The sequence below is a fragment of the Esox lucius genome, chromosome 7, assembly GCF_011004845.1.
Source record: "Esox lucius isolate fEsoLuc1 chromosome 7, fEsoLuc1.pri, whole genome shotgun sequence".
NCBI lineage: Eukaryota > Metazoa > Chordata > Actinopteri > Esociformes > Esocidae > Esox > Esox lucius.
The window spans coordinates 41,243,174-41,261,532 of NC_047575.1; the positions used below are offsets into that span (position 1 = coordinate 41,243,174).

Here is an 18,359-nt window from a genome sequence, read left to right on the forward strand (position 1 = left end):
AAACGAAGTGTCTTCACAAGTAGATTAACTACATTTCAGGACTTGAAATAATACTGAATTGAGTAAGTGAACAGGACTCTTTCTCAAGGACTCAAAATAAGTGTGAGTACATGAACATTTGACACGCACCTGACATCCAATGTTCTGTCCAGTCTGAGACTAAATGAATTAATCCATTACTGGTTGAGCCAGACAAACTGAAACTTATGTACTGATGTTGGGACGAGGAAACAAATGTAACGAAAGAGTTCCAGTCTGTAACCAATAGGCATAATGTTGAATTACAAAACTGAATGTAACAAAAGAGCTCCAGTCTGTAACCAGTATGCATTTGTTGAATTGCACTGACATGATGTTGGATTGAGGAGACAGAGTTGAATGTATCAAAAGAGTTCCAGTCTGTAACCGGTATGCATTTGTTGAATTGCACTGACATAGTGATGTTGGATTGAGGAGACAGAGTTGAAAGTATCAAAAGAGTTCCATATGCAACAGTTATTTTATTGTAGGAAATGTTCAGGAGACTCTATAGAGTAAATATATGCAAAGAAATCAAGGGACACAGTGTATTTTCAATTGTTTCTGGCATTTTACTCCACCCATACCATTGGCCACATTCCAAATTTCTGAATAGCCTTCAATTTAGATGCATTATTCCTTTTGTTAATGGAGGTGATAATCACCACTTGGTGATTATTTAACCAATGATCTAATGTAGTGTTCAATGACATTAACTGGTCATTAGCCTGTTGTACCACATTTAGAGATTTAGGCAAGTCTAAAAGGTTTACAGTTTTATACCTTTTAGATTGGCAAAATAATTCTCACAACCAAATTACATCATAACCAATTTCCAACTATTACATACTAGAATAAGTTCAACTTCAACTTTATTAGAAGGATATATTTTATTACAACTACATTCCAGCCATAGCTAATTATTTTCTTTGCATATAATTACTCTATCCACTCTCATGAACATTTCCTACAATACATTTTTACAATATACACTAAGCAAAGTGTCAACATCGATACATTTAATATGATTAAAATCACAATTTACCGCATTGTTGTATTTTTGAAGGCAAAATCCGAAAACCGGAAGTCTTATTGTTGCTACGGAATCTCTAATGCTGCCAGCATGACGCTACTGGTATTCCTAGCTTGCAAAAATGGGGATTGTCTTGCCTTACGTGCAATTCACATTCGCTACAGCGCCATCTACGGACACGGCAGTGTTTAAACACTAAAGAACTGTCTTCCATGAATCGATTAAAGTATTTTAACTGGTACCATGTAGAAAATGGCCATTAGTTTAGGGAAAAAGTGATGGTAAGCAATGGCGAGAGACGGCTGTTTCTATGCGTTTACTGTACAAGTCTACACAAAGGTCCTTTACACAAGCAATAGTGCAAAAGTCAAAGTCTATTTTATTTATAAACTACCAATGTTGACCAAAATACAGTACACTAAGATTTAACAATATTAAAATAAAGTGAATACAAATAATCTGTACAAAAATATAAGGTGTACAATAGCATCTCTGAAGGAAGAAAATGGCAACACAAGCAGATACACCAGATCACAGAGCACACCCTCTCTTCGGCGGGTAGCCGCCAGTGCAAAGCAGTTGGGCCACTGGTGGAAAGCCGCCTGAGATGCAAATTGAGATCAGGAGAAAAGCGGCAAAAGCTGGTGGCCCGCTGGCTGTAGGACATTATAGCCTCCTGCGGCCCCCCAGCGCCGGCGGGCCGCCATAGATTCCTCACTGGGGTACTTCCAAACAAGGCATACATATTACAATAGTTATTTGTCTTCCTTGCAATATGTTTTCAAGGGAAATGACAAGGAAAGACAAATTGAACAACTGAAATAATGACACCAGACCCTAGCTTTTGGGGTTCTGGCCATGATTACGGATACAAGTATGATGGAATTGGCACACCCCTATGTACAATGCCTTTAAAACAGGAGTTTGAGCCTTAACGTTGTTTTATTAACAATCTCTCAAATGTCCCCAATATACTTTTCACTCTACACTTTATTCTGTAAGATGGAGGCCCTGTACCTTGCTACACACCTCTGATGACATATCTGTGTTATGTTGTATATTTTCTGCTTCCTGTCTAACAGCCCTCAGCTTCATTTCATAATAAAGTTGGTGTTCCACAATCCACGGGATCTTGTTCTGCTCCAGATATTTCAACTCTTTAAGTCTCTCTTCTTTTTCTTGCAGTGACTCTCTTAGTGCCTCAATTTCTTTCCGTATCTTCTTACTCTTCTCCTGGTATTCAGGAGGCAGGTTCTTCTCTTCGTCAACTAACCTCTGTAGCTCTACTTTATACTTGTTCATTAACTCTTCCTCATTCTTACAAATCCTTTTCTCCACCTCCTTGTACATTTCATTGGTGTAGAAGCCTCGGTCATTCTTTTCAACCATATCATCCATTTTCTCCATGAATTTCAGAACTTGGTCTCTGTCATCCATCTTGTTGTTGTCAAAAACATGGTACCTTCCACCAAACTGCTCCATGAATTTCTTGAACTCATCCGAACTTTCACTGATGTACTGCTCAATGCCACCCGGATCCAACTCATCCCCATGGGTGAAGAGAATCATGGTATACTTCTCCGCTTCATCTCCAAATAGCGCCCTGATTTTCTTTACAGTGTTCTCTTCTTCTGGTGTGAATGGGCCCACATCCATGACCAGTACAATCGCATGTGGACCAGGTGAAGTCAAGTTGATACATTGACCGATTTCAGTCTCCAACTCTCTGTCGGGACGTTTTCTGTCAAATAATCCAGGTGTGTCCACTATGACCACCTGTATACCTGCCACCTCAGCAGTTTCTTTGCAGCACTCTTGTGTCACAGACTTGCTAGACTTTGCCTCTATAAAGATTTTCCTTCCCAGGATGGTGTTTCCTGAAGAGCTTTTCCCAGCCCCGGTCTTCCCCACCAACACAATCCTTCTGGTCATGGTTACTACAGGAGAAAAAACAGGTGGAAAAAGATTAATAATCATTCATGTTCACTACTGTCTGCCAACTTCAACAAATATTTGCTTAAATTAGTACTTTTTTTACTTATTAAATTTAAAATACATATTATATACATACAGTGGATATAAAAAGTCTACACACCCCTGTTAAATGCCAGGTTTTGATAAATCATGTTTATTCAGCATAACTAGTGGGAGGACAACAGGTCTAGCGGGCTCCGCTCCACTCATATAACTGGAGTTACATTCTTGGTAACTAACGTTATAGACTCAGCACCTTGACTAGGTGCGAGAAGTGCGTCAGCACCAATAAGACCGTGTCCAGTTCCAGCAGGTTGATGTGGTGAGGGCAGGCCACACGCCTCCAACAACAACACACCGCACCATACGTGAAGAGAGGCGTCTTTGAAAACCTGAACGCACTCTGACACCCTGCCCAGAGAAGTGCCCTGAGAGAGTGCCAAGGGGTCTCTCCAATAGTCCAGGTCCCTTTGTAGGTGAGCTGGCAGAGACAAAGTCCATTAGGCCTGTAGGGTGTGCATGTGCAGTAGGCCCAATGGGACTACTGTGTGCGCTGCAGCCATCATACACAAAAAGGGACATGATGGCCCGAACCGGGTGCATGCAGGCCCTGAAAGGCAAACCAGAAAAACTTCCTGGGGACATGGAAGTAAGCATCCTTGAGATCTATGCTCAAACAGAAATCTCCCGGCAGGAAGGCTTCTAGCAGGTGACTGGTGGTGAGCATATGGAACAGTCGTTTGCTTCGTGCGCATTCAGATTGCGCAATCCAAGATCGGCCTCACACCTCCCGTTCTCTTGGGAACCAGGAAGTAACAGGAGTAAAAACGTCCTGTCCGAGATCCTCCGGGACCTTGGAAATCGCTCCTTTGCTCAACAATTCCGTCACCTCTGAGAGTAGAACAGACGCTCTGTCAGGTGATGACATCACCGTCTCCACTATCCCGGAGAAGGGGGTGAGAGCTGAGCGAAACTGAACCAGATAACCCAGTCTGATCGTTTGATCGAGCCAGACTGACATGGTACCGTGATGACACCACTCCCAATAACGCTCAGAGAGGAAGAGCATGAAGTTGGGGGGCGTTGGCCAGGAAATGTTTGAATTCCCTCTGTGCCCTTATCGCAGCCGAGCTCGACCAGAGAGGAAGAGACTCGGCCCAAGGAGGGCAGGGAAAGAAAGGGCCAAGCGCACTAACCACTGAGCCATCCCAATGTACAATATCGTGCTCTCACTCATAGGAACCTGAGTGAGAGAGGAGCCCGTATTTGCATACGCGAATGTTTCACTGAAGGCGAGTGAATGTAAACACGGTCATGCCGGGCAGAACTCTGACAGGGAACCCGCTCAGAACTGGCAGGCAGCGGAATGAGAGACGCCTCTGAACCCGCTAGCCGGCGCTTATGTCTGTTAAAGGTGGCAGGTAGAGAGGAGAGAGTAGTTATACCTATAACTCCCTGAGAACGCTCACTACCCTGATCATAGCTAACATAACTCCTACCTTTACACTGCATTGGGAAAAGAATAGAGTGTGCATAAGCATAAACTTTAGGAGACCTGCAGGCTGCAGGGCGAGAATGAGGAAAAAGCCGCTCATTCGAGCCACTGCACAGACATAGAGACAGAGGGAGCTCTCGCTGAGTCTCTAATAGCCACTGATGGAGGCATACTAGGGCATGAAAAAGGTACAAGTGACTTAACACGTTCAGACACCGCCTGAGTCTGCACAAAACCACAACTTAAACCCAAATAACATTTAGCTTGTTTACTGAAAGGAAAAGATAGACTCTGAGACGCCGTCCGACTCGGCCTTTACTTTGGAGATGGAGGAAGAGGCGGGGGCCGTGAGGGCAACGTTGCCACTCGCAGCCCGCTCCACAACTTAGTCAGGACAGTCTGGGTTTCTTAGACGGCCATGGAACATCCAGTCTGGGAGCGGGCTGTCTGCGTCGCACGGGAGGAGGAGCAGGAGGAGGTGGTGCAGAGGAAGCAGAAGAGGTGGCAATAGAGATTTGGCGACGCTGGTGTCGTTTACCAGAGGAGCCCGGGCGATGAGCAGAGGAGGAATGGATGAGGATGAGGCGGAATGAGTAGAGCGGCTAGCCGGGGGATGTGACAAGAACTACTTCCGTCCCTCTTCTGTCTTATTTAAAGAAGCTATGGCAGTGTGAACGGCATCACCTACTCACGTGACGACGGAGTAGGTGAACTGTCTAAAATATGGGAGGCCAACGACGCGAGGAGAGCAACATTGTTCGCCGCGGCCAGGGCCTGTGATCCCAGGTCGTAATCTTTATCCCTTAGCTGCCCCGTGTAGCGGTCCTTGGTGGATGGCAAGGCAGGCTTCTTCCCCGACCAGCCCCAGGAAGGCAGGAAATGTGCGGCCAACTCGGGCTCTAAAGGAGGAATGGCCGAGCTGATGGGAGTCTGCCTACCGTTGACCCTGGTGAAGGTGGCGTAGGATTTCACGGGAGCTCTGGAGGAGGTCCCGCTCCCTTCCCACGTGGGTTGTAGTGGCGGATCTTGCGCTTCTCCCTCTCTCCGACCAGAACTACATGACGACCTCTCTCCTGCTGCTTCCCTCCGCCCGGCCCCTCTCTGCATGGAGTTTGAGGGCATGATTGTGGGAGTGCACTACATATTCCTCTGCAGACGCCGAAGGAACCTTCCGGCATGTCCTTCGGCTCCTGGGCAGAATGTTTCAAACCGGTGCACTCCCCTGCGTCTGAGGTCCGTGGTTTTAAAGCCTTTGCCGAGGGTCAGAGGAGTCGGGTCCTGCGCAGGAGTCTGCACAAAACCACAACTTAAACCCAAATAACGTTTAGCTTGTTTACTGAAAGGAAAAGATAGACTCTGAGACGCCGTCCGACTCGGCCTTTACTTTGGAGATGGAGGAAGAGGCGGGGGCCGTGAGGGCAACGTTGCCACTCGCAGCCCGCTCCACAACTTAGTCAGGACGGTCTGGGTTTCTTAGACGGCCATGGAACATCCAGTCTAGGAGCATCTTCCTCAGACATCTCTTCATCGTCGCTCCTGGAATTCAACACAGCGGAGACGTCCACTTCCTTTTCGAAAAAGTTTGCCCTCTAAGCAGCACAGGAGAAGCAAGCCGGGGGGGTCGGTGAGACACTACGAGCGTGGGCCAGTCCCAGGCAGGAAACACACGAACAGTAAGGGTCCTGATCCGGTGACAGGTCAGCGCAATGGCATTCGGCAGCAAAAAAAGTCTTCAAAAGAACGCAGACGACAAAAATTTTCAGGCTGAAAAAAAATAAATATACAATCAATCAAAAGAACTCAGCAAGCATTTGCTGAATAAAAAGGGAGGGCGTTCTCTGGGCTCACGGGTCCTGATTGGCTGTCCCATCTTGCATAATGAGTTTTCAGTACTTTAACCACAGTTGATTTGGCTGTGTCATTTCAAACAAAAGAATTCTATCATTAATTTACTATGATGTCAAACAATACAATAATTAATTCACTACACTTAAAACAATTCATGACATAATTTAGTCAATCACATATAGCACATTTTAGATGAGCATACAACATGACTATAAATCCCGTCTGATTCACTGGTAAGAGCATGGCATTGAACTTGCTCAGTTCTGAATTCAATTCCCACGGGGTGAGTAACAAGAAATTTGATAATGTAAGGACCTCATACTTAAGTTGCCATGGATAAGAGCATCTGCTAAATACCTTTAATGTAAAATTTATATTGTAAATGATTTAACAGTGTGCCACCAAGATACATGTACGAGCCTGTAAAATGCAAATAAAAACAGAATGCAATGATGTGCAAATCATTTATCACTATATTTAATTGAAAATCGTACAAAGACAACTTATCAAATGTTGAAAACGAGAAATTGTATTATTTTTGGAAAAATACATGCCTGTTTTGAATTTGATTGCCAGCAACACGTTTCAAGAAAGTTGGGAAAGGGGCGTGTTTACCACTGATGTTTTGAAAGAGAAATGTATTCCCCATTCTTGCTGGATATAGGATTTCAGCTGCTCAAAAGTTCAAGGTCTCATTTGTCATATTTTTTGTTTCATAATGTGCCATATGTTTTCAATGGGTTTCAGGTCTAGACTGCAGGCAGACCAGTTTAGTACCCAGACTCCTACTGCGGAGCCATGCTGTTGTGATACGTGCAGAATGTGGTTTGGCATTGTCTTGCCAAGCAAAGCCTTCCCTGAAAAAGATGCTGTCTGGATGGCAGCATATTTTGCTCCAAAAACTGTATATGTAGTTCAGCATTAATGGTGCCTTCACAGATACCATCATGGATGCTGGCTTTTGGAATGTGTGCTCATAAGAAGCCAGATGGTCCCACACCTCTTTAGCTCGGAGGACAGGCATCCATGATTCCCAAAAATAATTACAAATTTTGATTGGTCTGACCATAGCAGTTTCCCACTTCTGTCTTCTCTGGGCCAGAAAAGGCAGCTGTGGTTCTGGATCTTGCTTATGTATGTTTTCTTCTTTGCATGGTAGGGTTTTAACTTGCATTTGTGGATGCAGCAACATACTGTGCTCACAGACAAGTGTTCCTGAGCCCATGCAGTGATGTCCACTTCCGAATGGTCTCTGTTTTTATTGCGGTGCTGTCTGAGGGCCCGAAGATCATGGCCATCCAATATAGATTTTTGGCCTTGTCCCTTGCATACAGAGATTTCTCCGGATCCTCTGAATCTTTTAAAGATATTATGTAACAGAGGATTAGATCACCAAACTCTACAATTTTATGTTGAGAAACGTTATTTCTTAAAATTGTTGTACTATTTGCCCACGCAGTCTTTCACAGAGTGGTGAACCCCTCCTCACTTCTGAAAGACTCATCCTCTCTGGAATGATCTTTAAATACCCAATCTTTAAATACCTGTTGCCAATTGACCTAATTAGTTGTGTGATATTCCACCAGGTTTACTTTTTTAGCATTACACAACATTTCCAGTATTTTGTTGCCTCTGTCCCAACTTTTCTAGAAATGGGGTTGCGGTTTACAGGTGTCCCAGAGTGGTCCAGCAGTCCAGGCCTCCAGGCACATGTGCTGCTGCAACATGGGTTTGAATCCCACCGAATGCTCTTTCAGCAAAACAATATTTCACCACATTCACGTCGATTAAAATATCCTGAAGAAATATATATTTTAAAAATGTGTTTACAGAGCAGAAACTCTGTAAACACAACTTACAGTTTGAAGGTAGATCCCTGGAATTTCGTCTGCGAACAGGCTGCTTGTCTGTGTCTTCATCCATCTCTGCTGCAAGAAATACATCATACAAAATACACTGAGCTGCATTCCCAGACACAGATGAACCAAAAGGTCTCTAAATGTAAAATTGGATCATGCTATTAATAAAATAATGATTTAAGTTGCATGTGCTACCATGCTAGTACTTCACTATGAATTTTAAAGTGTCCAAAAAGAGGAATCGTTTTTTTCTGTAAAAAAATCAATCACATCTGCATACTTCTCTGGTCTACAGGTTCAGGAATGTTTCACCACAATGAAAAGGTGTTTCATCAATCTTGTACTGAGCTATTAAGTTAGTAATATTCCTAAACCAACTGAATATTTTATGTAAAACTAGTAATTTTCCCATTCTAAGTAAAAGGTATTCTAACACTTTTTGGAGCAACAAAAAATAGCCACCCCAGCTGAGGGATGTCTAGGGGAATCACTACTTTCACTGTCACAGACCTAAGGTCGAAGAATTTACCCTGGAGGCCTTTTTCAGATTCAGCATCAATGTGATTTAGAATTACTTGACTGGATTTTTTTTATTTTTATAACCTCTTTTAAAATCCTATGAAAAATATAAGCATATACAGTGAGAACAAGTATTTCATAACCAAAACGGGCAGTGTTTCCTACTTACAAAGCATGCAGAGGTCTGTAATTTTTAACTGTGAGAGACGGAATCTAAAACAAAAATCCAGAAAATCACATTTTTAAATAATTAATTAGCATTTTATTGCATGACATAAGTATTTGATCACCTACCAACCAGTAAGAATTCCGTCTCTCACAGACCTGTTAGTTTTTCTTTAAAAAGCCCCCCTGTTCTCCACTCATTACCTGTATTAACTGCACCTGTTTGAACTTGTTACCTGTATAAAGGACACCTGTCCACACACTCAATCAAACAGACTCCAACATCTCCACAATGGCCAAGAGCTGTGTAAGGACATCAGAGATAAAATTGTAGACCTGCACAAGGCTGGGATGGGCTACAGGACAATAGGCAAGCAACTTGGTGAGAAGGCAACAACTGTTGGCGCAATTATAAGAAAATGGAAGAAGTTCAAGATGACGGTCAATCTCCCTCTGTCTGGGGCTCCATGCAAGATCTCACCTCGTGGGACATCAATGATCATGAGGAAGGTGAGGGATCAACCCAGAACTACACAGCAGGACCTGGTCAATGACCTAAAGAGAGATGGGACCACAGCCTTAAAGAAAACCATTAGTAACACACTACACCGTCATTAGGCTTGGGTATCGAGTATAGATTGGAACCGGGACTAGCTTTGCGATTTTCCCGGAATCATTCAAAAGTTTACATTTCGATTCCTAGTTTCGATTCACAGTCCACCGACCGGAAGAAGAAACCGCTGAACACCAACGGAGTCGAACATGGATAGCGGTCCAAAGTGTGGCTTCACTTTTCTGAACAGAACTTCGTAACCTCTGACTGTTTCATCCTAACGTCGTTGGTGCCAACGTGATTAACTATCTCCTCACTCTCTATACGTGCCAGTTTTAGACTTCGCTAGCACCAGCCCCAGATTTGCGGCTACGTCGGTTGCTCAGCCCCCCCTCGTAAACAGTGTACGATCGCCGGCTGATTCTTTAATCTAATACTGCGGGTAATGGAATCCCCGATGACTAAAGTTTTTAGTTTTTCAAGGCCACCAGTAGAACATGCCTGCCGATCATTCCCCTCTGAGCGATTTTTCTCCGTGTTGTAGCTACAATAATTACAATGATAAGACATTTGATACTTAGCGTTGGGTGTTCAGGGGTGAGCAGCTCTGTTAATTATGTCCATAGATAGTCCCGGTGTAGTAAAGTTGGGTAAGAGGTCAACAGAGGAAAAATATGGCGTTGGTAAACTCTTGAAGTAGAATTCAAATCTCGCTTTCTCCTATTTATGCGTTCAAGCTTCTTCTACAACCAGCGAACGTGTTTTCTCCACAGCAGGAGATACTATCTGTCCAGAACACTCACGCATCCTGCCTGAGAAGGCAGATATTATCTTTATCCTAAACAAGAACTGTTTCTGATTTTATACTGTACCTGCTGCTAATCTGGACTGGGTTTTACAAGTTGTTTCTTATTGTTTATTTGTTATTCTGCACCAGGTTAGCCCATCAGTGGGAGCACGGTAACATGTTTAAGTACCTGCAGCATCCTACACTCGTGTAAATGTGTTTTCATGAGGTTTAAAAAAAATAAAGTTCTCTTGAGGAAAGTGTACCCCTGTGAAAATATATTCATAATTTATAATATTTATATTCAAGTTCATAGATTTTATATTGTAGTTGAATAAGCCCTCTGAGAAATTCATAGTAAAGTTAATAAAAAGTTCATAGAATTAAAACTGATGGAGAAGGTCAGACTATTTCCTTCAGAAAGAACGTTGGTTAGCTAGCTCATTTAAAATATCCTAAACTTTTTTTGACCCTGCCTCTCAAAAGAATCGGAATCAAGAATCATTAGGCACCGGAATCGAAACAAGGAATCGGAATTGTTAAAATTCAAACAATACCCAACCCTAACCGTCATGGATTAAAATCCTGCAGCGCACGCAAGGTCCCCCTCCTCAAGCCAGCACATGTCCAGGCCCGTTGGAAGTTTGCCAATGACCATCTGGATGATCCAGAGGAGGAATGGGAGAAGATCATGTGGTCTGATGAGACAAAAAACGAGCTTTTTGGTCTAAACTCCACTCGCCATGTTTGGAGGAAGAAGGATGAGTACAACCCCAAGAACACCATCCCAACCGTGAAGCATGGAGGTGGAAACCTCATTCTTTGGGGATGCTTTTCAGCAAAGGGGACAGGACGACTGCACCGTATTGAGGGGAGGATGGATGGGGCCATGTATCGCGAGATCTTGGCCAACAACCTCCTTCCCTCAGTAAGAGCATTGAAGATGGGTCGTGGCTGGGTCTTCCAGCATGACAACGACCCAAAACACACAGCTAGGGCATCTAAGGAGTGGCTCCGTAAGAAGCATCTCAAGGTCCTGGAGTGGCCTAGCCAGTCTCCAGACCTGAACCCAATAGAAAATCTTTGGAGGGAGCTGAAAGTCCGTATTGCCCAGCGACAGCCCCAAAACCTGAAGGATCTGGAGAAGGTCTGTATGGAGGAGTGGGCCAAAATCCCTGCTGCAGTGTGTGCAAACCTGGTCAAGAACTACAGGAAACGTATGATCTCTGTAATTGCAAACAAAGGATTCTGTACCAAATATTAAGTTCTGCTTTTCTGATGTATCAAATACTTGTCATGCAATAAAATGCTAATGAATTACTTAGAAATCATACAATGTGATTTTCTGTTTTAGATTCTTTCACTCACAGTTTAAAAGTACCTATGATAAAATACATGCTTTGTAGGTGGGAAAACCTGCAAAATCGGCAGTGTATCAAATACTTGTTCTCCCCACTGTATTTTAAGTATTAATCTACCCACTGCAGGTGGGTAGATTAGGTGGGCAAGTGGGCACTCTTCATTAAGCAAAACTCAGAGGCAGAGATCCCAACAGATGCTTTGAGTTTATTTTTCTACATCTCAATCGAAATCTCAAGCACTGTGAAAACCCGTTTCGTTTACCAACGGCGTTACATTTTAAACATTCCAATATCTATTGTATACGATCCTTTCGGTTCTCTACCATGGTAAAGATAGTTTGACACTCGATATTTGACAGATATTCAGACATTCAAAGCCCAATAGTTCACAAACAATTTAAGCTACAAACCCTGGGTTAGTCCCGTTCTGAAAGGAAAAAGTTGGACAACAGTGCACAGGTCTCGTTTTCTCCATTCAGACTGTTAATTTCAAATCGCAGGAGACAACATTGCAGTCAGTCTGCACATAACCAAAGCATGTCACAAGGGAGCGTCAACAAAGTGCATATTCAACATTTTCAAATCTCAACAACTCTGATTACATCACCTATAAACCTCAAAACAGTGTTAAACTGTTGAGGAAGAAATATTATTTAGGATATGATCGGGGGAGGACTGACGATTGACTAGGGGAGGACTAAAGCATAAACGGGTGATGTTCGACAAGGGGAGAGCGGATACTTGACCAAGGGAGGGGTGAAGTTTGACCGGGGGAGGGGTGATGACTGAGAAGGAGGAATGATAATGTTCCTAAAATAGATGCTGTACAATGGAGAACGTCACCGAGAGAATATACAGTCAATTAACGCTAACAGACTTTTTGGTCAAGTGAAAAAAGAATCGTGGGAAACCCCCCATTTTACTGCGAAGGGGGTGGTGGTCTTTATTACCCAAAAAGCATGCATAATATATAGTATGGAAGTATGCGATTTGAGATTCAGACCGTGCCCAGTTAGTTTCGACACACAATTCTATTTTTCCACCAACCTCTCATCTAGTCCGTACACTTACAAACAATATCAAACATTATTGATCAATCACAAACTTTGCGTTTAGGCATGGTTAACTACACGCAGAGATTTATGCTCAAGAAGGATTGATAAATTAGCAGAATATTTTGCTCAACAAAAAAACTCGGTTACACGGCTCATGGTTTTTAGTTTGTGAAAGTGAATACATTAATTAAAACACAGCCGCGAACATTTAAATGTGTAGTAAACAACAGCCCTATTGAAAATTATAAGTTAGATAATTTATTATGTTTGCCTCATTGTTAAAGAAATACAAAAACTTACCAGGAATTGTGCTTGACGAAGCCATTTTCAGTGTTTCTGTTAACCTTTCAGCCTGGTCTCAGAGGACTACGCAGACTATATTACATAAATCTTTGACAGTCGAATTCGTAAAATATTTTACTTTAATATATCTAGGTAAAGTAATGTTAGAGTAATAATCCAGAAAAAAAAGGTACGACGTGTTTTGAACCGATAACCATCTAGTGCTCTGCACTCTGCCCCAAGAGCTTCCTGTTAGTTTGCTGAAATTCCATTCGTGACTACTTACATGTATCCAAGAAATTGATTTCCTTGATAAAGGGTTATTATCGAAGGAATAGGAACCTCAAAGACATATTGGTACATTCGGCTTTCAAACAGCTCTCTAAACCATTTATACCTGATTTCAGGTATATATTGAGAACATCAGTTGTGCTCATAGGTTTGCATACCCGGTCAGAAATTTTGAAATGTTGGCATTGATTTTGAAAATATCACTGATCACGCATATTTTTGATATTTTATTGAAGGATAGTGATCATATGAAGCCTTTTATTATCACCTAGTTGTTTGGCTCATTTTAAAATCATAATAGCCCTGATCAAATAAGTTTACATACCCTTGAATGTTTTGGCCTGACAGACACACAAGGTGAAACACACAGGTGAAAATGGCAATTAAATGTGAATGTCCCACACCTGTGGCTTTTTAAATTGCAATTAGTGTCTGTGTATAAATAGTCAATGAGTTTCTTAGCTCTCATGTGGATGCACTGAGCAGGCTAGATACTGAGACATGGGGAGCAGAAAAGAACTGTCAAAAAAACCTGTGTAACAAGGTAATGGTAAAACCCTGGTTAGAATTTACCCAACAACACCTTGACATGCCTCACAGCTTCTGGCACACTGTAATTTGGAGTGACGAGACCAAAATAGAGCTTTATGGTCACAACCATAAGTGCTATGTTTGAAGAGGGGTCAACTAGCCCTATAGTGAACAGCATACTATCCCTAATGTTAAGCATTGTGGTGGCTCAATTATGTTTTCAGGGTGTGTGAGCTCTAAAGGCACAGGGAACCTTGTGAAAATTTATGGCAAGATGAATGCAGCATGTTATCAGAAAATACTGGCAGACAATTTGCATTATTTTGCATGAAAGCTGAGCATGGGATGCTCTTAGACTTTCCAGCATGACAGTGACCCACAAACTCTGGTCTTTATTTGTGACATACGTCTGCATAATATCAGAGCATTATTAGGTACTCTGACCATCTGCCTAAACCAGTAAGGGTATTAGTCCTTTGTTCCTTAGGAATGTGGCCCTTGGGGGAAGTTAGGGCAATTGGCCTTTTAGGTAAACACAACAGTAAAAATTATGGCAGGAAGCATAAGGTGGGGGGACAGCCCACCCTTTGGGTAAAACCTGTGTGACATAAGACAGCTAGACAGCATCTTACCACACCCCTTTTATCTGTAATAAATATGGACTGTTCATGTATCTACCATAGAGATTCCTCAGAGGATTATTCTGTAAGCTTTTGATGTCTCTCTATTTGCAAAAAAACGTAGTTGTCCTTAGAGGATTTTGTCTCTGTACTTAGGCTACTCCTAAAAGAGTTCGTATCGATGGAATTACCATCACAAGTGGCCATCAGTCTCCTGACATCATCGAGCCACTCAATTTGTTCCTTCATATATCCATAGCTAAAAAAGGTAAATAATTAATGTTTAAACTTACCATACTTACCTGAATATACTTACCTGAATATACTTAACCAGAGGAAGAATACTGCATGGGCCCGAGCATCCTCACAGTGTACACACTTGAAAGGTTTATCTCATTTTTTAAACCAAATAAATTGTGAGGGAACTATTCCCAACCCTAACCTGAACCATAGTGCTGTGATACCTAACGTTAACCTAAATGTAATGTTCAAATGCATTTATTACATATTTTAGCAACCTTGGTAAGGCCACTACTTGTACCTTGCCACCAATATGCCCTGTGTGAAGCAGTGGGTTGGGCGCCTGCCTTCAGACCTGAATGTTGCCGGTTCAATGCTTGGCTTGTTTTGTGCAAATCCAGTAGTGAATGATACGTTTTTGTATCATTCGTAAGATATGATACGTTTGTCTGGTGTTTATATATTATACGTTTTAATAGGGTTCGTAACTTATTATACGTTGTAATAGCATTCGTGAGAATCGTAATGTATTATAGGCTTTGGTAGCGCATTGTAATGTAATGAAATCTGGAAATGTACGTAAAATAGTCAACGTAGTCTCCAGAGACCACATTGCAGTCAGCTAGCCCAACGCAGCATTCTCTCTGCCCAGTCTATGTCATGGGTCGTGGGTGAAGGACCCGCTCCTTTTGAACGTCTCTTTTTGGTGAATGGGGGGAAACAGATCGCATTACTGAAACGGTTCATTTCGCTTGATAATTTAAGCATAACAATTAGTTACAGATAACTTACAAAATTATTCAAAAAGTTTTGCATATACGAAAGAGCACATATCTGAAATAAAGCGATACTTTTTTCCAGGATCCATCCAATAAAAACACATTTCAGGCGATCGGGACAAATGAGACGTGCATTTCATGCTCTAAAATCATTCTAGTCTTTCTTGCCATTACGTGTGGGCGTAGGCCTAGGGTTTTTTCCTTCTAGGCTTGATTTGAGTGTTTTTATGTAATAAACAGAACATTCTAATCAGTATAGACATTACATACAGTGGGGAGAACAATTATTTGATAACCTGCAAAATCGGCAGTGTTTCCTACTAACAAAGCATGTAAAGGTCTGTAATTTCCATCATAGGTACACTTCAACTGTGAGAGACGGAATCTAAAACAAAAATCCAGAAAATCACATTTTTAAATAATTAATAATCATTTTATTGCATGACATAAGTATTTGATCACCTACCAACCAGTAAGAAGTCTCTCACAGACCTGTTAGTTTTTCTTTAAGAAGCCCTCCTGTTCTCCACTCATTACCTGTATTAACTGCACCTGTTTGAACTCATTACCTGTACAAAAGACACCTGTCCACACACTCAATCAAACAGACTCCAACCTCTCCACCCTCTAATATCTGTACCAAATATTAAGTTCTGCTTTTCTGATGTATCAAATACTTATGTCATGCAATAAAATGCAAATTAAACACTTCTGTTTTAGATTCTGTCACTCACAGGGGGATACCTAGTATGCCTATGGTGTCACAAGTGTTTTCAAGTACCCCCTGTGGAGAGGCCAAGTACCCCCAAGGGTCCTAGTACCCCTGGTTGGGAACCACTGCTCTAGAGCTCTGGTTTAAAGACCACAACCCCAAAGTTTCTGGTTTAATGACCACAACCTCTTGGTCTCTGGTCATTATTAATAGTAGCCACCTAAATGTCAGTAATACAGTCCACTCAGTAAAAATGGCCACAGTGTCCATCGTTCCCATCGTTAACATGAGGGGGTACTTCAGGGGTAGTCCAAGCAGTGCAAAATCTTGTGGGGGGTACAGTAACTGAAAAAGGTTGGGGGCCACTGCCCTAGAGGTTGTGGTCATTAAACTAGGGACCTTGGGGTTGTGGTCATTAAACCAGAGACATGGGCGTTGTGGTCATTAACTCCCTGAATGTACATACACCATACCCTGGGGTACCTCTGTTACTCAATTAAATTCAGTCTTAAACGGGAACGGTAGGCCCTATCTGGGTATCCAGTGTGTCTGCTGAAAGCTGAGTCTTTTCTTTCCAGCGTTGCCTTCCAATCTTTGGTGTGACTCACCAGCATTAGTTATTACACCTAACCTATTACATACTGAATTGGCATTACTGTGTGTACAGTATACCTCTGATTCATTAAAATAGCAGAGCAGGGTTTTGTTTCACCAAATATGTACCCCATATTTTACAATGGGTACACATTGCATGCAATGATTGAACAGACAGTCAGTACAGTTCAGTTGTCTTGGGAGGAATGGCTGAAATCGTTTTAGTCCATTTACATTGAAGGGGTATAAACATGTTGGTTGCAGTTGTCAAAGCAGCGACCTAGGGGTTGTGGTTTTACACCAGGGTTATGGAGAGAAGTAGTGCGCTATATATGGTAGGAATGTGAAATTGGCAACCTAAGGTTCTGTGTAGAGAAATTAAACTTTATGTTAAAAAGATCATGGTAAACTTACTTAGTAAAATACAGACTACAATTTATAAATGTGATTGTGCATAAACAGTTAAGTAACTAATTTAGCCGATTAACCATTTATCTAAAAATCACGGTACCCCCATTGATTTCGTTTGTCATAGTCGCTCTGATATCATACAATTAAAAACTACAAAGATTTCTACCCCATAGCAAAACAGGTAGAATTCCAAAAATTGTCTAACTGCAACATCTTCTCTGTGCCGCATGGCATCATGTCCTCAAGAAGGGGGGGTGAAGAGTTGTGGCTACATAGTCCAAAAGCCAGAATCCTCTCATAATAATTGGGATGTTTTTGTGTCCCCCGTCTGCATCAAACCTGTCCATCCCAGATGCAGGAAACACAGTCCTCGGCCTCCATCTACTTGTGTCTCTTAACAGTGTAGTATACAATGATCCCCAGGGTGGCCGTTGTGCCGGATGATGTTCCGGTACTGGGACAGAGAAGACTTGGCGATGGCGTCGTCCTGGACGAGACCGTACAGTCCGAACCCTGGGTCTCTCTGGTCGTTCAGGGAGTAGGCGAAGTAGCCCTTCAGATTCACCCCGTCTAGGGTGTAGGCTGGAAGGGGGGCGGGGATGGAGGGGGGAGGAGGAGGTTAATTATATTCATATTATGGCATATTAAGTTAATGTGTGTGATTAATTAAAAAAAGCCTTAAAAAAATATATCCTTTTTGAGCCTCAGAATCACCCATGTGCTAGTTGGTGCTCAACTTGACCTGGAGCTGTCTGGATCGCGGAACCCATACTTTCTGTTTTTGGAACAGTGTACAGGTAAAGTTTTTGGGGCTTACTTGTGTTGGAACTGTCTGGAGTGCTTAAAAGGGTACTTTTTTCAACACAGCATTGGAGAGTAGGCATTCATGTCAGGAATCATGTTTACTCTGGATTTACTCTTCTGTGAATCAGGCCTAACAGCGCATTACTCCTCAGCTACGGGACAAGACCTCGAAATACATAGGATTGATTCAGGGATGGATGAAATGCCTGCACACCCAGCAGCTCTCCATACAAGAGGGCTGATATGTGTTTTGTACTGTAGCCTACCATAGCTACAGTAACACTTGGCCTACATTTTAGTTTTAATATCTTTATTTAAATATGTAAACATGACACATTCTTCTACAGTATTGTTATGATGAAGTCACTGACAGAGACCCCTATAAAACATGTGTCCCCAAACCAGCCACCCTACAGCCATGACCCGCC

The 18,359-nt window shown here is 42.3% G+C and overlaps 1 protein-coding gene across 3 annotated transcripts; it reads right to left on the reverse strand.

The window, feature by feature from the left end:
- Positions 1 to 1,521: 1,521 nt before the first annotated feature.
- On the reverse strand, positions 1,522 to 13,574 carry LOC105008235 (GTPase IMAP family member 4). Of its 3 annotated transcripts, none has more exons than XM_034293435.1 (3): positions 13,566 to 13,574; positions 8,228 to 8,293; positions 1,522 to 2,988 (listed from the first exon to the last, which is right to left on the reverse strand). In XM_034293435.1, exons 2-3 carry the CDS (start codon positions 8,289 to 8,291, stop codon positions 2,042 to 2,044), a joined length of 1,011 nt encoding a protein of 336 aa, XP_034149326.1. In that variant the 5' UTR covers positions 8,292 to 8,293; positions 13,566 to 13,574; the 3' UTR covers positions 1,522 to 2,041. The 3 variants fall into 3 exon arrangements, with proteins under 3 accessions (XP_034149326.1, XP_028977006.2, XP_028977005.2); XM_029121173.2 differs by lacking the exon at positions 13,566 to 13,574 and adding an exon at positions 12,968 to 13,190; XM_029121172.2 differs by lacking the exon at positions 13,566 to 13,574 and adding an exon at positions 12,968 to 13,190 and having other exon boundaries at positions 8,228 to 8,296.
- Between the last annotated feature and the right edge of the window lie 4,785 nt (positions 13,575 to 18,359).